Genomic DNA, 23,260 nt, shown 5'->3' on the forward strand with positions numbered 1-23,260 from the left:
AATGAAAAAGGATGGTACTGGTGAGGGATTTGTCACAGAAGGCTCCTAGCCCAGTGAACTTTGGTTGAATATGAGTGTGATTCACCTTTGTGGCTATAAAAAAGAAACAGCAATGTTTCTATTTTTTAGAGGGTGGAGGACATTTGCAGGAAGCCAGATGATCCCCAGGGAAGTTGCAGCAGGAACAAAGCCCCCCCCCCCGCCTTTAGTGAAGAGCCCCAGATCTGCTTACCCCACCCAAACCTTTTAAAACAGGCATGACCAAACTTGGCCCTCCAGCTGTTTGGGGACTACAATTCTCATCATCCCTGAACACTGGGACCGAGGTGTGCCACCCACTTGCCTGCCATTTTGTCACCCCCCTCAGTCATGACACCCGGGTGGACCGCACCCACCACATGCCTCTGCCCTTCCCAGGTTGGAGACCCCCATCCTCCCCTCACTTCCCTCTTCCGTATGCACAGAAACTGCCTTCTTGGCCTTTGGACCTATGACTGGTCTCATCTGCTCAATCTGCCAGAGTCTGTCTTCACACGCAGGGCACAGGCAAGTCCCTAACTCACCTGATTCACTGAGAATCTGTTGAAGATGTGGAGACTTTTGGAAAGATCCTGTGAAAATGTGGGAGACTTTGTGAAGGGCTTGTCTGAGGGATATTGGACTTTGTCTGTCCCAGCAAGAACCTTATAAGCTAGAGGCCAAGCTAGACTCAGAGAGTGAAGACTTCTTGCAGCTACTGTAAATAGTGTTTTTATATAGTGTGTGTGTTCGTGTTTGCTGTGTAAAAGCTGTATCTGCCATACTGTTGTTTCCTGTGGTGAGCCCAAATGCTTGACTGAACTTCTGTGGCACATACTCAACACAAAACACCCCACCCCCATGCAAGTTTTGTGCTGAATGCCCCCCTTTTGAACACCCTAAAAATCTCAGTGACTTTCCAGTTTAGCAGAAGCCAGCCTTCCTCGCTTAATTAATATGAACTGCTTGTTTGGAATCAAACTAATTGAGCATTTTGACGTGAAAGGTTAGTCTTGTAGATATCCTTTAGACTGCATTTAATCAAAGTCAAAGCAAACATGATTCAAAGGGGCTGAGGTACTTAGACAAATATGATCCACATGAGAAATTACAATAAAGTTGATGCAAAACTCCCAGCAAACTTGAGTAGGTAGAAAATAAGGCAGGCTATAAAAGACAAAAGGGCCCTCTTATGCCTATGGAGTGTAAAGGTTTGGGTAATGGCAAGAACACACCCTTTGCATGTAAAAGTCCCAGGACCAAGCCCTGAGATCTCCAGGTAAGGCTTGGAAATACTCCCATAGAAGAACCTGGAGGGTTGTTGCCAGTCAGTGTAGCAAATGCTGAATTAGATGGAATAATAGCCTTCTATAAATCTATTTCTTATTTTTTCTTGTTTTATCTCAAAATGCAATCTGTAGACTGGAAGGTAATTTCAGATCACAGCTTCCAATGTGATGAGGTGAAAAACCTGTGAAGTTTAGTAGGTAGTTTCTATAAGTAGCGGTCATGAGGCCCCCACTCTCCTCATGGATACAATACCCAGAGTTCCCTTGGAAGAGGGGTGGAATGTTAAACCAAGGGTGGATCTACACGCAGGAAAAAACCACAGTATAAATAATACAGAAATTAAATCGTTATAACAAAAGAAAAAAAAATGCTATGGGAAATCTCAAGGAATTTTTTTTGCTCTCCATCGCCATCTGGTGTTGCATGTTTATAATGTATTCAAAGCACTGTTTTTTGACTGATGTAGGTGAGTTCCAGGTCCTTAGTATGTGGGCTGAGAATTGCAGCCTTCGGGGCACCAGTCTGAGCTCTGTCCTCTATGAACATCTCCATCTAAAGTCACTATGCTAGGTTCCCCTCTCCCTACAGTAGCCTTTCACATGACCTCATACCTTCTAACATCCCAGTGAGACAAATCAATGGAGGCCATGTCCCTTCTCAGGCCCCACCCCTTCTCTGTTCTCAACTCCCTCCCTCCCTTGGGGCTCACCAAATTCCCACTTGCACCATCCTGCTGGTGGGCCCATATGCACTTTTGCCCACCACCACTCCTTCAAGAGCCACTGCGACTTGGCTTTCCAGACAGCATACTTCTGGAAGCCGGTGCCACTTTTGGAGGGAGGAAGAGGAGTGTGTGACGCTTGGGCACAAGGTGAGAGAGCATCTTTTGGTCTCATCTTTTGGTCCCATGCTCTGGTGAGAGTCAACTGACTCGTACCAGAATGTGGAACCCAAGAGCACGCATCTTTTGGTCCTGTATTCTGGCACGGCCAGAGCACAGGAGCCACAACAGGACATCTGGGAATGTGATCAGAAGCCAGGGTGGCTTCTGTAAATCTGAGATGTCCTTTTAAAAATGGGACAGTTGCACAGTATGTGAGCTGCCAGGCCTGAGAGCTCTTAAGCCTTTCTGGGCAGTAGGCTAGATTAAATGTTCCATACCCAGGTTTCCTAAACAGGGGGTTGGACTCGATGGCCCTTGTGGTCTCTTCCAACTCTATGATTCTATGATTCTATGTGAGAAGAAATCATAGAATCATAGAATCATAGAGTTGGAAGAGACCACAAGGGCCATCGAGTCCAACCCCCTGCCAAGCAGGAAACGATCCCCTCACTTCAACGGGACCTGGTAACACCCACTTTAGCTAATATGTTAATTTCCCACCAGTGACATTTTTCCTCATTTGTTATACTTTGTGGTTTTTATTTGAATGCCTGAAACTGTGGTTAATGCTGATGTTTAATTACATCCCTAGGACCCGTCCCCATGACATCTGTGGGCCCCCACCCCTGCTTCTCAGGTTTTGGGAATCTCAAGGCATTTCGAAGTCTGGAATGTGCCTGACTGTGCTGCAGATGAAGCTCTGGAGAAAGTCTGCCTAGTTCCATTTTTGATGCTGTGCAGGAGGCAGTAAGACAGGCCTGGCCCAGTGCACTTTAGGGACTTGTGTTTGCCAAATTGATTTTTGTTCTTGTTTCTGAACAGTATTCAACGACATCTTTGATCTAAATGTATGATGTTTCTGCTGTCATTTGTATAATGTTTGATATGTGTTCGGAGGATTTTCTTTTCTTTCTGCCTGTGATTTTTTGTGTTCTTTTAGGGTGGTCTGGGAGCTTTCTGTTTTCCTGTGAACTGCCATGGGCAGCCTTTGCAATCATGTGCCCTCTATGTTTGGGGCTACAGCTAAATCACCTCCAGCCAGTTGTTGCCTCCAGCTTGTGGAGGGCACCAGGTTGGCCAAGGCTGGTTTCAAGTAAGCTCAGTTAGAATAGGAGGCTATATTAGTGGGATAGGCAACAAAATATTACACTGTAGTTTTAGGTTTTTTAATTTATTTTTCAAGCATCCATTCTAATGTGCTTGCATATTGGTTAGACTAAAGCTGTGCATGCACTGACTCATACTGCTGGCATGTTGACTCCTGATTATGTGAGGCTCTGGGATTCCCACTTATGTGGAAGCCTATAAGACACTGACTTGCACTGATTTAGGCCAACAGCATTGTAGATCAGTATTGTCTACACTGTCTGGCAGGTGCTGTCTCTGGTTTCAGTTAGGCATTTCTCCTAGCCCTACCCAGAGAAGCGAGATTGACCCTGGGACCTCCTTCTACATGCAAAGCAGATGCTCTACCTGCTTCCCCAATATACATGCAGGCTTCCATGCTTAGATTTCATCTGTATAGGTTTCTGTACAGCAGGGCCCCACTTCCTAGAATAAGTGGGCAAGCCTTTGCATGGCGAATGCATGAAGGGAGCTGCTGTTATGCCCCATTACACCTGGGGGCAGCAGGACAGGGGCAAGCACTCAGCCCTTTCCTCCAGCAGCTAGCTCTTGCTGATTGTGGGTGTGTGGAGGGGGGGGGGAGCACACTCTATCAAAGAGGAGAGCCAGCTCCGCTCTGCTGTTCTGTAGCTTTAAAGGCAGTTTTTGCCCTAGCCTCTGCCTGTGCTGGACCACAGCATTTGGTGATGTAAGCAGGATGCTGAAGGTCAAGGAAGAGATATAATAATAATAATAATAATAATAATAATAATAATAATAATAATAATAATGATGTTTTTATTAGTTTTCCACTATTTCCCCAATAATAGCCAAATTATAACAATATCAATTATTTTCCAATTTATACAATTATTCAAATGCCAGAGACAGTTTTAAAAAGAAGGAACTTGACAGAGATGGATGGTGGTCAGGTTGAATCCTGACAAGACTTAAGTACTGTCTCTTGGGGGCGGCGGTGGGGGACTCCCTTGTCCTGAATGGGGTAACTGTGCCCCTGAAGCACCAGGGGCATAGCTCGGGGGTCATTTTGGACTCACAACTGTCCATGGAGCCGCAGGTCTAGGACAGCTGTCTACCAGCTCCATCTGGTATGCAGGCTTAGACCCTACCTGCCTGCCGACTGGCTTGCCAGAGTGGTACATGCCCTGGTTATCTCCCACTTGGACTACTGCCATGCGCTTCACATGGGGCTACCTTTGAAGGTGATTTGAAAACTACCACTAATCCAGAATGCAACAGCTAGACTGGTGACTGGGAGTGGCTGCCGGGACCATATAACACCAGTCCTAAAGGATCTTCACTGGCTCCCAGTACATTTCTGAGCACAATTCAAAGTGTTGGTGCTGACCTTTAAAGCCCTAAATGGCCTTGACCCTGTATATCTGAAGGAGCATCTCCACTCCTGTTAAGTTGTGAGTGAACATATCAGTTGGTCAGTCACCGGCAAGGAGGCCCAGGAGCGGCTTGTGGTTGGTGATGAGGTCAAAAGTCCTGCCGTAGAGGTATTCATGGAACCTCTTCACTCCAGCCACAAGTGCCAGAGCCTCCTTGTCAAGCTAGCTGTGATTCCATTCAGTCGGAGATAGTGTCCTGGAGACGTAGGTGAGCGGTGCTTCTCTTCCGTCTGGAAAATGGTGACTGAGGGCAGCGCCGATTCCAAAAGGTGAGGCATCGAAGGCAAGGACCAGTGGCCTGGCTTCACTGTACGGTATCAGCACACTGTCCTATGAAAGGAGAGCCTTGACTACGTTGATGTGGCCCCTTCTGGAACACTTCCGACAGGCGGCATCTCTGAATCGACACTTGGCACAGGAATGGTTGCCTCTGCAGCCGGCACATTCCAATTGGCCCTTGGACTTCTTTTTGAACTTCCCGTGCTCTCCTTTGTCTGGTGCACGTCATCGTCTTCACTGGAGGATGCCTTGTCACTGCTGGCCTCTTCGTGATGCACTGGAACTGGCTTCCTAGCAAGACATGGGCTGCTGGCCTTGCGGATCTCCTGGGCAGCTTCCGAGGCCACAGCCTCCTCAATGGCTTTCTGCAGTGTGAGGGCTGGCTTGGCGAGGAGACACCATTGCAGACGGATGTCCCAGACCCCGCAGACGATTTGATCCATCAGGGCATTGTCTAAGTCTTGGAACTCACAGTGCATTGCGGCCTGTCAGAGGGTGGCAGTGTAGTTGTTAATTGACTACAAGAAAGAAGATTCCACCTAAACATTAGGAAGAACTTCCTGACAGTAAGAGCTGTTCGACAGTGGAATTTGCTGCCAAGGAGTGTGGTGGAGTCTCCTTTGGAGGTCTTTAAGCAGAGGCTTGACAACCATATGTCAGGAGTGCTCTGATGGTGTTTCCTGCTTGGCAGGGGGTTGGACTCGATGGCCCTTGTGGTCACTTCCAACTCTATGATTCTATGATTCTATGATTCTATGACTCCCCCTCTGCCTGGTTCCGGTGGTAGAACACATGGTGGGCAGCAATCTTGTTGTTTTTTTAAATAAATATTTATTAAAGTTTTCACAGTATTACATAATGAAAAAGAAAAAAGAAAAAATACAAAATAAAAAACAGTTAAAAATAATTCCATCTTTTCGTCACTTATCTTTCATTTACTTGTTTCCCGGACCTACTCATACCTCCCTTTTTTGTATTCCAGTTCAATTTATTAGTTCAGCAATTCCTTTCCCTCCTTATTATCCTGATCTTTAATCTTAATATATTGTAACATTAAATATTTACCTATTAAAAATCCAATTCTTCCATATTCTTTTATACCATTACAGCTAGAAACCACTTAACTTCAATCAAACATCATTCTAACATTCATTAATTTTGCAATATTTCTGTAAAAAGTCTTTAAATTTCTTCCAATCTTCTTCCACTGACTCTTCTCCCTGGTCTCGGATTCTGCCAGTCATTTCCGCCAATTCCATGTAGTCCATCATTTTCATCTGCCATTCTTCCAGAGTGGGTAAGTCTTGTGTGTTCCAATACTTTGCAATAAGTATTCTTGCTGCTGTTGTAGCATACATAAAGTTCTGTCCTTCTTTAACACCGATTGGCCGACTATGCCCAGGAGAAAGGCCTCTGGTTTCTTCAAGAAGGTATATTTAAATACCTTTTTCAATTCATTATATATCATCTATTTGGAGGTCTTTAAGCAGAGGCTTGACAACCATATGTCAGGAGTGCTCTGATGGTGTTTCCTGCTTGGCAGGGGGTTGGACTCGATGGCCCTTGTGGTCTCTTCCAACTCTATGATTCTATGATTCTATGATTCTACATTTCCAACATTTGTTATCGGGCAAATGGTAGATTTTTGCAAGCTTGACTGGGGTTATGTACCACCTGTATATTCTCTCTTAAGGCATTGCATGCCGTAATCTTCATACCTGTGGTCCACAACTGTTCCCAGTCAGCAAACATAATGTTATGTCCAACATCTTGTGCCCATTTAATCATAGCAGATTTCACCGTTTCATACTGAGTATTCCATTTCAACAGCAAGTTATTCATCTTTGACAAAGTCTTAGTTTGGGTTCTAACAATTCTGTTTCTAATTTTGATTTTTCCACCTGGAAGCCGATTTTCTTATCCAAATTATATGCCTCCATTATCTGATAATAATGAAGCCAATCACGCACTTTGTTTTTTAGTTTTTCAAAACTCTGCAATTTCAATCTATCTCCATCTTGTTCCAAAATTTCCCAATATTTCGGCCATTTGACCTCCATATTGAGCTTTTTCAGAGCTTTCACTTCGATCGGTGACAGCCACCTTGGGGTTTTATTTTCCGATAAATCCTTGTATCTTATCCAAACATCAAACAATGCTTTCCTGACAATATGGTGGGCAGCGATCTTGGACGGCTTTGGCGCGTAGTGGTTGCGGAGCTTCTCTTGAATCATGTCCCATGGTGCTGCCTGGACTGCTTGAGGCGCAACTAATGCTTGGGCCGTCTCAAACACCTCGGACCCACAGAGGCTGAGAAATAGGCCCCGCTTACACTCCTATGACACTTCCGTCAACTCGTTGGCTTGGAGGTAGCAGTCGAACCGAGCGAGGTAGGAGTCCCATGATTCAGAGGCTGGGGCAAACGGTGGTAGAGGCACGAGTGAAGCCATGGTTCCAATGCCAATGTGGAGGGAGATGGATGGAACACAGTGCTCTAGCCAGAACAGTCAGCTCTGAATTGTGATTTTGCTTGGTGTTTCAGCTCAGTGATTCAGCTCAGCTCAGAGGGTGGCCGCATCTGGCTGTGCTCTGACGTCCATCAATCCCATCCTCGTCGCCAGTGTTAAGTTATGGGTGAACATATCGGACGACACAGCGATTCTTCAAACAGCTCTTGTTTATTCACAGGCCAGAACAGAACTGAACTGAAGGGTTCAGCCAGCCTGCTTATATAGAGCTCCACTACAACGCAACTGTAACAATTTCTGTAACTATTCAATCATTGAATGTCACTTTCAATCCCTTATTTGCATATGTGGACCTGAGTGAAAACTATCTACAGTATCCCCCTGCTGGCCCAGGGTGAGAACATCAGTACATAACAGGTACCCTCCCTGTGGAACGCCCTCCCATCAGATGTCAATGAAATAAACAACTACCTGACTTTTAGAAGATATCTGAAAGCAGAGCAGAAGGTTTTTTATGTTTTATGTTTTATTGTGTTCTTATATCTTTTGGAAGCTGCCCAGAGCAGCTGGGGCAACCCAGTCTGATACACGGGGTCCACATTAAAAAGTTATTATCATTATTAGAGAGCAATGTAAACTGCTTAGAGTTGTTTTATGGTGGTGCAGTGTAGAAACTTAACTAAACAAACAAACAAACAAACAAACAAACAAACAAACAGAGAAATGTCGAGGAACAGGATTACAGCTGGGCAGCCCTATGCAAAGCTGGGGAGTACATAACTGATCTTGTTCCCAGTGCCACTTACTTTGTAAGAATTGGGCATGGTAACAGCTTGCCCTGCAATGAAATGCACCAGGCATGGCTGCAAATTTGCAAGAGCAATGACGCTCCATGGTATCCACTTTTGATAACACTTTTTTGTTCTCCCAAGTTGTTCTTTTTATTATTATGCATATGAGCCAATAAAATTGCACCACGTGCAAATTACGAGAAGGATGCATTTGCTGAGAACGGGGGCGACAAGGACAAGGAGGCAGCAGAACACCTTGAGCTTCCTCCCCCCCTCCGCTTCTCTTTCCCCTTGTCAAGGTTGCTGAACTAAGCAACAGGAAGGCATCACGTGGGCTTGGGGATTTGCCCAAGGCCAATTACTCTGGCAGGTGTTTGTGCGTGTTGAGTGGAAGCTGGGTGTTTCTTGAAAACCAGCCCATAGAGGGCAGCATAACCCAGCACTAAGCATCAAAAGCACTTTGTGCGCTGATGATGAAGATTCTCTAGCCCATATGGGGACTCCTGCACGACAAACTCCCAAAGAAGAAGGTGGATCCAAACAGCACAGTTGCCTCTTTTCCATTTCTTTATAAAAGGCTCACACTGTGCAATTTCGTTTTCATATTTGGCCCTTTAAGTTATATCTCAGGGCTACTACCGTGAGAAGCATTTTTAAGCCTGCCAGGCATTGCACAGAGTTATAAATGGGAGGCCTTGAGGGTACAGAAGCTGCGCAGGCAGCTTCTACGATGCAGAGGGGATTGGTGTATTAGTGAGCCTCTGTGGTGGTTCTTAAGAAGGAAGCCTCCACCTTCAGAGGCAGTTTACCTAGGACTGCTATGTGTTGAGGACAAACAGCAATGGCTGTCCCTGTCTGACCTGCTTAGAGACAGGGTACTGGGTCTATTTTGACCTAAGCTGGCAAGCCAAGCCCTCTGCTACTGGTTCTCTCCTCCCTATTTGATGTGGATAATCACCCCAGGGGATTGTGAGATTGTAAAAGATAAAGGTAGGTAAAGGACCCCTGGACGGTTAAGTCCAGTCAAAGGCGACTATGGGGTTGCAGCGCTCATCTTGTGTTCAGGCCGAGGGAGCTGGCATTTGTCCACAGACAGATTTCTGGGTCGTGCGGCCAAACCGCTTCTGGTGCAACAGAACACCATGACGGAAACCAGAGTGCATGGGAATGCTGTTTACCTTCCCGCCGGAGCGGTACCTATGTATCTACTTGCACTTTGACGTGTTTTCATACTGCTAGGTTGGCAGGAGCTGGGACAGAGCAGCAGGAGCTCACCCCGTCATGGGGATTCGAACCATCAACCTGATCGGCAAGCCCAAGAGGCTCCGTGGTTTAGACCACAGCACCACCTGCATCCCTTGTGAGGGTGTACATTGTTAGGGAGCCAAAGCCTCTAGTCTCAACCCCGATCTCCTCCTTTCCTGTTCCTTTAAAAAACACCATACAGTGGTACCTCGGGTTAAGAACTTAATTTTTTTCTGGAGCTCCGTTCTTAACCTGAAACTGTTCTTATCCTGAGGTACCACTTTAGCTAATGGGGCCTCCTGCTGCCGCCGCCATGCGATTTCTGTTCTCATCCTGAAGCAGAGTTCTTAACCCAGGTACTATTTCTGGGTTAGCAGAGTCTGTGACCTGAAGTGTCTATAACCTGAAACGTCTGTAACCCAAGGTACCACTGTAATTGTATTTGTTTCACTTTGGTTACAGGGTGTGTCCAGAGGCATGTATACATATAAATTAATGCATTCAAATTTCATGTCAGTTTGTGTTATGGGCCTTTTTAAAGTACCTCACGACACTTCTGAATCACCAAGCATTTGCAATTTGACCTTGTTGCTACCACATGCAAATCCAGCTGAGGTTTCAGTGAAATCTCATCTTGGGAGACCTTGGTGATATCTTGCTGGAAATCAGCACAGATGCTGGTGGCAGAAGGTCAGTGGGGGCTAGGTGAGGTGCATCACCTTGGGAGCTTCTGCCACCCAAGGTGGCTCCTTCACCCCACCTCGTGGTTGGGCTATGCCAGGCCTGCAGCTGAATCAGACAGACAGAAATCAGGCAGCAGGAAGTGGGTGAGTTCTTTTGAACTGCTTGTTAGGAATGCTGCAAAGTAAAAACCCAACAATGGCATAAGCTGAGGCTGCCCTCTAAGGGCGAAAAGTCTTGAATGCACAGCACAGCGATGTCTCTTGCAACTTGCTTGTCAAAACTTTCTGTGCCTGTGGACCTATTTCCAAACCGAGGTCTTATCCATAATGACTTAAAAGCTGCCTTGTTTTTCATATATTTTGTGTGTGGGTGAACCACATCACATTTCTATAAAATGGCTGATGTGCTGGTTTTGGGGAAGGCAAAGATCCAGCTTCCTACTAGCAGGCAATAGCACAGATCCGATTACATGGCAACTTGCCTGCCAGCCTGTATTTGCCAAACCTTGGTTTTGTGGTTAGCCCACTTTCCCCTCTCTCCCAAGCCACTAAACCTCAACCTTCCCTTGCTCCTTTCTTTTGTTGCCGTTGTCACTGCTGTTCATTTCCAGTTGCAACTTTCTCTCCTTTCTGGGCGGATTTACCAGGGAGGTAGTTTCTTTGCACTAAACAGTGCTTACTTTTGAGTAGTAGGGTTTACCAGAGGTACAATTCTGATTGTTAAACCACTCTGAGAATTGTAGCTCTGTGAAGGGAAAAGGGGTCAAGCAGGTCAAAAACAAACAAACAGAAATTTTATTGGTTTTGAGATGGCAACATGTTCATTTCCCAAAAGAGACAATATGTTTTTTTGCAGTACAAAAACACACCTGGGGGAAACCCAGAGCTTCCCACCTATCACCACAGGCTTGGTGTCCCTGGCAAAGAAAGTGCCCTGGCCCTATTTTATGTCATGGACTGTGAAGGCAGCTAAAGGACTCTTTTCAGTGAAAGTAGACTTCCAGGACATTGGCCTACAATTGACAGGAAACGTGGAAGGAAGGTGGGTCTAGTGGTCATGCAACTGCTTGGTACGGCAGCTGGAACATCCTGCCACATTGCAGTGGCATTTTTCTACCACCCACCCAGAATCAAACATCTGGGGACAAATGGTGGCCACATCCACACTATGAGTTGAAAGCACCATGACACCACTTCAAACGGTTATGGCTCCCACCCACCCACCCAAAAAAGAAAAAAGAATTCTGGGAGCTGTAGTTTTTTAACGGCACTGAGAGTTATTAGGAGACCCCTGTTCCTCTCACAGAGCTACACTCCCTATAGAGGCTTAACCATCCCTCTTCACAGGGAACTCTAGAAATTGTTGCTCTGTGAGTTGAATAGAGGTTTTCTAACAATTCTCAGCACCTGCTTTAAATTTATGAAGTGAATGTGACTTGTTTCTGGGATCCCTCCTTGTGGCTGCCATCAGAACTGGAGTAGCCAATGCTGCCTGACCTGACGTTGTTGAACTACAAGTTCCATCACCGGCTAAGCTGTTTGCGGCTGGTGAGAATTAAGAGTCTATCAACATCTGGAGTGCATTGTGTTGCCTACCTTTCCATTAGAACAGTGTTTCCCGAACTTGGGTCTCCAGCTGCTTTTGGACTACAATTCCCACCATCCCATGCTAGCTAAGGATGGTGGGAGTTGTAATGCAAAAACTGCTGGAGAGCCAAGTTTGGGAAACTCTGCATTAGAAGGATGAAACAACTCCACTTCCATTCTTCAACAGAGATGACTTAGGGCAAAGGAAGAGTGTTCTTGTTCCCCCACCCTGGGCCCAAAGAAGCTGTTATCTATCAGAGCATGGGCCAGGGCTCAAGAATTGGTGTCCTCTAGATATTATGGGGAACCTGTAGCTCTCTGGCATGGGCAGTGGCTGGGGATGATGGGAATTGCTGTCTAGCAACATCTGGAGAGCTGGACATTCCCCCACCCAGGTGTTCAGTGGGACAAGGCTATGGACATCTTGCTGTATCCCATTATAGAACCATAGAACTGTAGAGTTGGAAGGGACAACAAGGATCATCTAGTCCAACCCCCTGAGATGCAGGAATCTTTTGCCCAACCAAAGGTTTGGACCCATGAGATTAAGAGCCTCAGGCTCTACCAGTTGAGTTATCTTCTAACAACAACAACAACAACAACATTCTGAAATAATATATATATATTTAAAGTCACTTTTCTCTTTTGGAAGTAAACAAATTTGATGCCATAAAACTTATAGCAGGAGCTTCAGGGAAAGTTCCTTTGTAACTCAGGTTGCCTGAGGGTTTAAAGAATGGCATTTTTGAAGAAAACTAGAAAACAAGTGCTGACTCACTCGTGCAACATCCTTAAGAAAAATGACCCTCTCCAGAGACACTCACAAATTAGAGATTCAGGAGAGAATGGGGATGAAGATGGATGAAAGGAAGAGCCTCTTGAGAAGATCGCAGCCATTACCAGCTCAATACAAGATCAGGCAGAACAGAAGCATCGTGAAAGTCAGGTCTTTGGGCTGGCCAGCCAGCCACTCTGGGCTTTCTGAGACTAACTAAGGCCACAAAGCACAGAATATGGCACTAGGCACAGGACCCAGCTTCTGAAGTGTCGCATTTGAAAAACAAACTCCAAACACCAAGCTGCTAGCCTATATTGCTGGGACTGTAACAATATGCTTAAAGGTGTGGCAGAAACACCAGCTGAAATCCCCCCAAACCAAAGAGTTGGCTGGATCTTTAGCAACTGCATGAGGGGTGGAGAGCACGTGGCTTATCCATCCAGAAGAAAATCTGATCATCATCATCATTATTTTGCAAGAGGATAAAAACAATAAATTATGCAAAATAAAATAAAAAGTGCACATCACAGGTTTCTGTGGTGCCAAATTTGGAATGCCTGGATGCAGAAATACAGATATAGATCTGATGTATCATAGACATTGTTCCAGGAACAGGAATACAGAAACAATAGCTAATTGTCAAAAAACTAATCTATTTGGGATTACATCCCACTGACTTCAACAATGCTTTCTTGTAGGTAAGGCACTTGTGTGATACTGAATCACCTTCGAGCATTATGGAAGTGCATTCCTATCACAAAGCCTGTTAGGATGGGCAAGGCTGCTGCCCTTATTTTTTCAGTGGAGGATTAAGACTCTGGGGAGGATTTCTGCAGGGTCGTTACAGGAATGGATCATGATGGGTTAGGGAATGGAGCCCACTCCTAGCAAGATCTATGTCACAGCCTCCCCTGGGAACAGGGACTAAACTCTGGAACTTCTTCCAGCTCTCCCCATGCATAGCATGGACCAGTTTTAGCACCAGCTAAGGGGTCAGGAGACATGCTGTCTTCCTCACTATATCTAGCAACTGGGCAGGTCAATAGGGCAGTACATGTTAGCGACGAAGAACCTGCCTCCACGCTCCGTTGACTTGCTGTCCATTGATCTATCACAATATACAGTTCTCAGAATAAATAATATGGCTTCCATTATATAAAAAAAAACACCGTTCACACAAACCCAAAAAACCCACTCTCTCTGCTGCACATGAGTGCCAATTGCCTCCCAACGGGCCACTTCACTCTGGCTTGTGTACGTAGGCATCCACAGTCGGGATTTCGATGTCTTTCTCCTTCTCTGTGTCAACCATGTTGCGGTATCTTTCTCCACGATTGCGCTCTAGGGCGGGACCCCAGTTGGGCTGGGGCTTGCAGCAGAAAGTAATGCGCTAGAAGGGGGAGAACCAGAAAGGGGGAATGAAGGCTCAGTCTAGAGGTGTCGTCCTAGTAGCAGACACAAGAGGCCTGGCGCAATTCTCTGCTGCAAGGTGTGTAGGTGAAAGCTTCTGGTTTAGATAGCTCCTCCAAACAGATTAGGTCAGTAGTACGGAACCTCAGGTTTATGGGGGAATGAATGTGGCTCCTCTCCCCAGGCCTTTCTATCTAGCCCCTGGGATTCTCTCCAGACCATGCCCTTTCTTCTCAGACCACATCCCTCACCACTCCTGCTCCATGCCCTTATGAGAAGCGTCCACAAGTTTCTAGTCCTTAACGTTATGAAGAATGACTGGAAGGCCTGTGTCAGTTATGAAGAATGACTGGACATGGCCTGTGTCAGTATGTGACACGAAAACTCAGGACCCCAAGGGACAGGAATCTGAGCAGCCGCCATGCAAGGGTTCAGAGGCACCATATTCCCAAGAACATTGAGGAGCTGACACAAAATCTTATGTCGCTCCACGTCTGGCTTCATGTTAGGCTTCAGCAATTGGGGGAGGGGCCAGCTCCCTCAAAAAAGAAAAAGATTGGGGGGGGGCAAAGAGCCTTGGGCCCCCTGGAGCTGTTGCCTATGCAAGGTTTCTTGGCCAGCAAATCTTTGCGGAAAGTAGAAAGCTTATAAACCAATGCTTTAGATTGCTTAGCAAAATTGTCCTAGCATTCATGGGAATTTACATATGCATTATTATTTGCTATTGTTTCAGCTCTGGCTGAACTCAGTGCCTCTGGGTGCCTCCAGGCTGATGTTTTACTGTGGGTGTATTCTGCAACATTTTCTTAACATAACAAAAGTGCAGTAATAGCTGGTTTTATCTGCTTTAGTTTGGTCTGTGAAGTTTCTCCAATGCTACCACATTATTGATTTCTGGAGGGGCTACAGCAGAACAAAAGCAGGGCACCCGCCTGCCAGAACATTTGTGGTATGAAAAGTTAAGGAATTTCAACCGGAAGTTACAGGGTATGCACTGATGGGAAATGAAGCTGCCCCAAAATCTTTACAGGCACAAACAGTATCAGGATTGCGTCTAACCACTTCAATAGCATTGCGATCACAAATCATCACGAATGCACAATTAAAGGACATCTGAAGGGACCCAGAGAAAGGCGACTATCCCATCAGAGCAGAGTTCATGATACCTCAAAGCACTTACCTGCCACAAGCTCCCTTTTGCTTTTGATATCTTGTAAATGGCAATGATGGGAATCCAAATCAGGCAGAACATGATCATGCACCAACCAACAGCAGCTCCCCAAACTGGGTATTCCACAGAGCCAAATGTTGGGCGCTCAAATGTGACCAAAGACCAAATCAAAATTGCCTGTTTGAAAAAAAAGTTAGAGAAACAGGAGAGTCAAACTTAGCCAAGACTAAGCTGCATGTGCAGCATTGAACAAGACCTGATCAGACATGTTTTAGGCCCAGCTTTCAAGACTTGGTTTCCTAACCTCAAAATCTGGCCAAAAGGGAAAGCCAGGATCTGAGACTGAACCACAGCTGTAGAGCTGGTGGCCCCGGTAATGTCATGAGGTGGGCCTGGAGATGGACGCTAATTGGAAGAGGGGAGCAGAGGAGGGCAACCCCCCCCCAAGTGTTTGTGCTATCATTTGCAGCCAGCTCCTGCCAGACTGAAGCCTGCGCTGTCTTCTTACTATATATATATATATTTATTAAAGGGACTCTTGCTCACCTGGAGATCCAAGCTCCGCAACTGACACCTGAAGAGGCACCAGGCACACCTGGAGACTTCAGAGCCGACCTAGATGTCTGGCAACTGCACCAGGGAGAGAAGCTCACCTTGGCCTGTTTTCACACTGCATTTGAACATGGCTGAGCATGGCCCCATCCTTCACCTATTCATGCTTAATGTTTGCAGAGTGCCAAGGAGAGTCAATGTCATTGTCTTCAGTGGTGCAGCCAAGCCTAAAATCAATGTGGCTTCATTCCTTCTGTGCACCTAAGAACCATTCCAAGATAACGCATGCCCCCCCCCAAGAGAGGCATCTCATGGGAGTGCTGGGGTGAGGGAAATATTTTGCTCTCTCTAGCCCAGGAGCTTATCCAGTCAGCCAGGATATTTCTGGGCAGCCCACAAAAAGACTACAAAGACCTCCAATATTATACGTCATGGCATTACAAGGAGTGGGAGCAAGTAGTATTAAGCTCCTCCCTGTGCTTCGGCTGGTGAGCCGGATTCTGCAGGATTTGGGTGTGCAATGCAGTTTCCTGCAGGGGGCGGGGCGGACATCTCACACATCCAAAGCATTCCTAGATGTGCATGTGAGCTTAATCCTGCTTTCTGCAGGAATCAACCATGCGAGGTGCTGATCCAGCCATGTTGCCACCTGCCCAATACCTGACACCATATATGATGTCAGCTGTGGAGATTAGGGACTTGGATTTGGGAAAATATGGGGAAGCTTGGATGGGGAAAAAATGACCCACGGAGGTTTCCTGTAAGCCCAGCTCTACCTCCCCCCAGCCTCAGAGCTACTGAAATCTCTTGCTAAAAGTTGGCTACTTACGAGGAGGAGGAAAGGTGTGATGAAAAACCAGCAGACTCTCCACCACAGCCAGAACAGCCAGCTTTTCTTCCCAATCATCATCTCAGTGTCTTCGATAAATCGGTTTCCACCTGTGCAAAGGGGACACAAACCGCTGGCTTAGTTCTGTGTTTGTGAAGAGTCAGCTTTCTTTTACTCCCCTTGAGAGTGATGGGATGGCCTGCAGACTGTCCTCAATTGCAGGTGTGTGGCACTGAGGTTTCTGCCTTGGAGTGGCCGAAAAACTGCTGCTAAAGTGTTTTAAGATGGGGAGAGATGTTAACAGACAGAGAAGGCACAGGACTGGAGTGATTGAGTGGATTCCAGAATCTAATCCAAGATGTGACCGGCTTGGATCAGATCCTGTGACTCCATGCTAGAGTCCTGCGATTCCTCCCCACTCCTTCCCTGCCTACCCCACAGGGTCGTTGTGAGGATAAAATGGGGAAGGGAAGGAACATGTATGCACCTTCAGTTCTGTGGAGGGAAGATGGGACGCAAATGTAATGACGAGGATGATGATGATGCAAGAATTAAACCCGGGACCTTCTGCATGCAAAGCAAGTGCTCGGCCACAGAGCCCCTTCTCACAGGCATAGTGGTTAGAGTGCTGGACTTGCACCTGGGAGACCAGGGTCTCATGAAACCCACTGGGTGACCTTGGGGGCCAGTTGCTGCCTCTCAGCCTAGTCTACCGCACAGAGTTGTTGTAGGGATTAGATGACAAGGGGTTCTTTCTGTGTGAAATAAACAAGCTGAAGGTTCCTGATGTTTGGGTTATACCCTCAGAGCGCTGAGTACAGCTGGCTTAAACCGGTTCTCTTATCTCTTTCTGTCAAGGTTGTGCTGACTATGTTAATCGGCCAGAAGGAGCCTGGGTTTAACTGTCTCTTTTTATCTCTTTTCCTTCTGGTGTGGTGTTTTGTACATAGTGTGCTTAGTATTAAGGTTTAGTCTTATTATAAGTTATTGTAAATTTAAGTCTGCTGCAACTGGATTTCTTATGGACAGTGCCAATCCTGAATATATTGGATTTTTAACCGTTATGCTCATTTGCCTTCAGTAGCAGTAAAATTCTTCTGGATAAAATATAATTGCCTCTGGTCTATTTTGGGGGGAATCTTGCAATGTGTTGAAGTTTTTATTCTGCTAACTATACTCTGGAGTTCTGCTCTGGATCAATATTGAGTAGAATTTCATGACGGAACCATGTACACCACCTTGAGCTCCTTGGAGGGAAAAAACAGGATATAAAAGCAACAAACAAACAAACAAAGCTGCTAATTCAATCTTACAATTATGGGTGTCACTGGGTCTAGCCATTTGACCAGGGCGAAGTAGCATATAAAGCAATGCATTTGGGAGACTGAATTATCAAAATTTAAGTTAGATGTTAAATGTTGATCACTGGCAGAGGAAGAGGGGGGTGGGGGGAGCGCACTGCCCCCGGTACCACGATCCCGGGGGGGGGTGCCATGGCAGCTGCCCCCCTCCCGCGTTGGGTGCCACGCCCCCACAGGTGGTGCGCCATGCCCCCAGGATGCACACAACGCCCCTGCGGGCAGCGCACCACCCCCAGGACACACGCCAGTCTGCCCCCACCTGCTCTCTGCCCCCCGTGCCAGAGCATGAAGCTCCACCACTGAGGTTGATGAAGCCTTCCTAATCATCAAGTTGCTGTTGCTGCTTTGGAACTGGGGAGTGTTTGGTAAGGTTAGTGTTTTATTAGGGGCTGGGTGACATGGCATTCATCATTTACCATAAATCCAGCAGATTCCCACCAGCTCCAAGACAGCTGCAAAAAGGATCCCCCAGCCAGCACAGAAATGGTCCACCAGGTTGACCCAGTAGATCCCTGCCTGCAGAAACAGGATGAAAGGCAGCAGAAAAGTTAGTTCCATTTCACACAGATCTCTCTCAAGTGTCTCTAGATTAGGGATGGACAAGTCTGTCAATTTTTGTTTCCTCTGTTTCTTAAGTTCTTAAGTTCAGTTCACATTTTTGCAGCATTAACAAAATGCAGCAATTTCTTATTTAAATCTTCATGAAAATTTATCAGCATTTTAGTGTGATTTTTTCCTAATATACACGTTTATTGTATGCAGTTTTGCCTAATGTACACATTTTTGCAAAGCCATTTCCTCCACTGTAATGCATTTTCGTGTTATTTTCAACAGCATATGCATTTAAATTGGATGCAATTTTTGTACCCAGTACTTGGCTGGAGAACTGCATTGCAAATTTCGGAGGAAGATGAATTTGGGAGCATGGGTGTGTTTCAGTTTGTATACTGTTTTGGAAATCCAGTGGGTTTATCTTTAAACCCAAACTTTAAATTAATTTCTCCCCATTCCTTCTTCTGAGTGTCACTACTTCCAGGAGGGACTGAATCACATCTCAGAAATATAGCCTCACGTAGTTAAAAGGGCACTCTCTGGCCCTGCACAACAAATCCTCTTATCCTTATTCTCCCTTTAAAAAAGTCTTTTTGCAGCTAGGGAAGTGACAGGAAATGCACTGAGAAGTGCAGGATGCACAAATCTTTAGCAGGAACATGCACAGCCAACCAGGATGATCACTCAATAATGATGGGAATAGGGCATCAGCTGGGCCATGATTCAAAGCAGTATCACACCACTTCAATCATGACTTTCTCTAAAGAATCCTTAGAAGTGTAGTTTGCCATGGGTGCTGAGTGTTGTTAAGGAGATCCCTATTCTCCTCACAGAGCGACATCTCCCAAAGCTCCCTGGGTAGAGGGAACAAGTGTGCTAAACCACTCAGGGAGTTATAGTTTTGAAGAGGGTATAGGGGTTCTCTTAACAACTCTCAGCACCATCACCGTTTAAAGCACTACCACAGTTCTTTAAATGCATAGTGGAGATGGAGCCACAGTCTGACCAGTGTGTAAGCTTCATGCACATAAACCAGGGTGCATGCTCAATAGGACAGTCATCTGGAAAAGGCTATAGTGATTCCCACCCCCCTTTGTCCCTGAGATGAGAGATTCACAAATTCTATCCTCAAGGGAGAAGGTGGGCCCATGGAGGCTTTGCTCCTTCCTACCTGCGTAACACAGACAAGCCCAAGCAGGAATAGCACGGTGCACAGGCCCAAGGTCACTGGGATCCTCATTTTCTTCATAAGTTTGGGGTAAACATCTTGGATGGTGGTTGTAAGGGTCTCTGCAGGATAAGGTGGGCATGGTGAGCATTAGTATTACTGATTTATTTTATCATTTCATGCTGCACTATACACACTATACATTTAAAGTGTGCAACTTCCCCACCAAAGAATAATGGAAACTGTTGTTTCTCAAGGGTATGAGGAACTGAATCCCCAGAACTACAATTCCCAGGGTTCTTTGGGGGAGCTGTGTGCTTTAAATGTGCGGAAGTTCGCCCATCTAACATGCATTGCAAATAATTCATTTCTGCAGAAGGGTTTGCATAGTTTAAGGGACTGTAATCCTAGGAAGACATTCAGAGTGGCAGCCTGATGAAATAAAATTTAATACAATCTCTGCCGACTGATTAATCAAGGGTTCATTTGAGGAGGTTTGAAATGTTAATAAATTATTAACTAAAGAGTGCAATCCTAAGCATACAACTTTTCTGTTCAGGCCAGGCTACCCAGACATGGAATTTTGTTGTATATATTGCTTGCGAATCTTATCATGTCTATTTGTTTATAAAGTCTATTGATTTTATTGCTATTTCCCCATCATACTAGGTTTAAAAGCAATACATAAATGAACACCTATGAATAGGCTTGTGCAGAGTTTGTCTGAGGCCTGGGGCTGGAATCTTGCTAGAATAAAATTATAAACTTAAACAAAAAAGGAGCCAGTCCTTGGCGGAGGCGCCCCCCCCCCCAGCCAGCTTAGCTTTCATCTTTGCGTCAGGAAACCAGCTGCGTGAATCAAGGCTGGAGATTAGCATGAAGGTCACAGGGAAGAGTGGCTGAGATAGGAACAGCTTGTTTTGTAGCATGACTCACCTACAGTTGCAAACTGGGAATCGAGCCCCAGGAGCAGGAGCATGAAGAAGAACAAGAAAGACCAGAGGGGGGCGACGGGGAGCTTCGAAAGGGCCTCTGGATAGGCAACAAATGCCAGATCAAAGCCTGTAACAGAAGAGAAACAACTGTGGGATGAGAAGGCAACAGGAAGTGGTTTCTTGCAGTGTCTCAATGGAGGCCTCTGATGCTATGGATCAAGGAAGAGCAGGAGGCTGCAATCTCCAGCCTAGTTTCATCAAAATCAGCTCTCATTCCATTCATTCTGCTGCAATTCGGCATCTGCTAAAATCTACCTTGTTCATCTTGCTATTTGCCATGGCCAAAACTAATGCAATTAATTACATAATCATGCATTTGATTTCAATGGAGGAAAACAGCATATTTATTCAATGCTTGTGGACTAAAAACCCCTCACAATGACAGCGAATGCCGCTTATAGTTGCTTGTGGGATTTCTGTTTCTGGCCTTGGAATATATGAACTGATGGGATTTTTTCTGCTTCCAGTTTCAATGAAATGCTCCAACTTCCCCACCAACACATATCCCAAGAGCAGCACAACCCCCGGACACCCACAGCCTGTTATAGCAAAAGTAGGTGCCCCAGCAGGCTCTGGCTGCAGATGACCAAGTATCCTCCAGCTGTGCTGCCCAGTGGTCGGAGGGCACCAGTTTTGGCAAGGCTGCTGTAAGATCATCAGTAGAGCCTTGCTGCATCAGAGCAGCTGGGCTGGCACAGAAGTACATTTAGCCACCTAAGGTGAAGGAGAAGGTGGCGTCTCCCCACATGTCAGGGGGGAAGCATCCTCTGTAGCACCTGAGGTTTTCAACCTTTTTGGGTCCACTGCTCCCTTGACCAACTTCATTCTTTCTGTGGCTCCCCTGTGGGGCTCAGGAGATCAGTTATGTCCCCTCCTTTCCTTGCCTGCAGAGCTGGCAGCCCCTCACCCTTTTTCAAACACCCTCCCTGGTGGAGTGCTCCCTCAGGCTCCTCTCCCCTCCCCTTGGGAGTCCTCTGGGCAGCTGCCCCCACCCCCTGCAAAGAGAGGTGCCTCCTCACACCACCCCACAGGGGCCTGGGAAGAAGACATTCCTAGCCTTAGTGGCCCAATGGAGACTGACCAAAGGTGAACATGAGGCCAGCACTTCACCTTGGGAGGCAGCAGTGGCGGCATCAGGTGCTGCCAGGCCTGCATGGCAGAAGGGCTCCCCTTTAGCACAGGGCACTCAGCTCCCAGGTGGGCCTTGCACACAGTGAGCACAAGAAAGGCCAGTGTAATGGCTGCCTGCCTGCCCGGCCTCCCATTTGTCTGTCCATTTCCCAACAGCAAGGGCTGCTGGGCTGGCTGTCTGGGCTCCCTCACCCACTTGCTTGCTTACTCCAAGGCTGCCTGAGCTCCTGGCAACCGGCACCCCATGACCAGTCCCAGAGACACCATTTGCCTGTGAAGCTTATAGCCAGGGCTGCTGCAACAAACAGCTGGACAAGCCTTTGGCAGGCTTGAGAGAGAGCATCAGAGGAGGGAGGGAAAGAAAGAGGGACAGAAGCCAGGGTTGCCCGCGGCACCCCTGACTATCCTTCAAGGCGCCCCAGAGTGCCACGACACACAGGTTAAAAACCACTGGGCGACCATATAGGGTATGGGGCAGGGCACAGGGCACACAAACCTGTGCTCGCTCCCCATCTTTCTGTACCCTCAGCACTCTCTCTGCCTCATGGTAAGGCTAGGATCCAATCTGTCACAGTTCTAAGAAAGCTCAGGAGAATTAATGGAAGGATCTTTTTTATTTTGCTTCTCCCAGCTTGTTTGCTTTTTCGGTCTTAGATTCTCTACATTCTTGAAGCAATTGGTGTACTTTCTTGGTGTACAGAGGCATGAAAATGTGCCAGTGTTTCATCATTTTTTTGTGTGTGTGTTCGTAATCAACACATTTTTTGTATATTATTTTGACTGCAAACATTTCTGCAAGTCACTTCCCAGTTCTGGGGAGGGCAGGAAACAAATAAATAAATACCTAATGGAATGAATTTTTGTATGTCATTTCCACGAATGCTTTCATTTTTTAGGCATGCTTTTCTCTGAAATAAGCATTTTTGTAAACATTGGTTGGTAGGAGAGCTGCATTGCCAAATTTGGAGAAGTGCAAATTTTGATGGCTGGCTGGCTGTGCTCTGCTTCTCATATACTTCTTGAAAGTGCAAACTTGATAGATCCAACTTTAAATGCAAACTGCATAGAATTTCTCCCCCACCCCTACACACAAGTAGGGGATGCTTGCCACAGCCCACTGCTGCTCTATAACACCCAAGAGCGCCACATTTGAATGCCCGTTTTCTCTCCCCACATTCCAGGTCAGGACTGCAGGCAGATGCACACAGGGTCCATGGCTTCAACACCAGCCAGCCTTTCCTCCACCCAACCTTTACTGCTTAGTATCGAGCGTGATGAAAAGCCATGGAGAACCCCAATGTTGGCACACTATCATTGTGATATTTTATTTACCATTAAATCATTTGCTTCTTAAAATAAGGCCCGATTCATCCTTTCCCCAAATAACCGAGGGCAGCAAACCACTAACTTAATAATTCCAGTACAAACACAGACTGGGGAAAATCTCCGTTTAAAAGAGGAAGGTGTTCAGTTGGCACTGGAAAAAACATCAGAGGAAGTGTCTGTCTAATATTTAATGGGAGGGAGTTACATAGGATAGGTACCACAAC

General features: G+C 46.3%; 1 protein-coding gene across 2 annotated transcripts in view; it reads right to left on the reverse strand.

The window, feature by feature from the left end:
- Positions 1-10,948: 10,948 nt before the first annotated feature.
- The window catches only part of SLC6A14 (solute carrier family 6 member 14), a 55,981-nt gene continuing 43,669 nt past the window's right edge, over positions 10,949-23,260 (reverse strand). For both annotated transcript variants that reach the window (XM_082207429.1, XM_082207430.1), the window contains exons 9-14: positions 20,521-20,646; positions 19,588-19,706; positions 18,281-18,380; positions 16,504-16,613; positions 15,132-15,299; positions 10,949-13,931 (exon numbers count right to left, since the gene is read on the reverse strand). In XM_082207429.1, coding sequence (XP_082063555.1) covers positions 13,782-13,931; positions 15,132-15,299; positions 16,504-16,613; positions 18,281-18,380; positions 19,588-19,706; positions 20,521-20,646 — 773 coding nt within the window. In that variant the 3' untranslated portion in view covers positions 10,949-13,781. The remainder of the gene's footprint in view (positions 13,932-15,131; positions 15,300-16,503; positions 16,614-18,280; positions 18,381-19,587; positions 19,707-20,520; positions 20,647-23,260) is intronic.

The sequence above is a fragment of the Podarcis vaucheri genome, assembly GCF_965113315.1.
Source record: "Podarcis vaucheri genome assembly, chromosome: Z".
NCBI lineage: Eukaryota > Metazoa > Chordata > Lepidosauria > Squamata > Lacertidae > Podarcis > Podarcis vaucheri.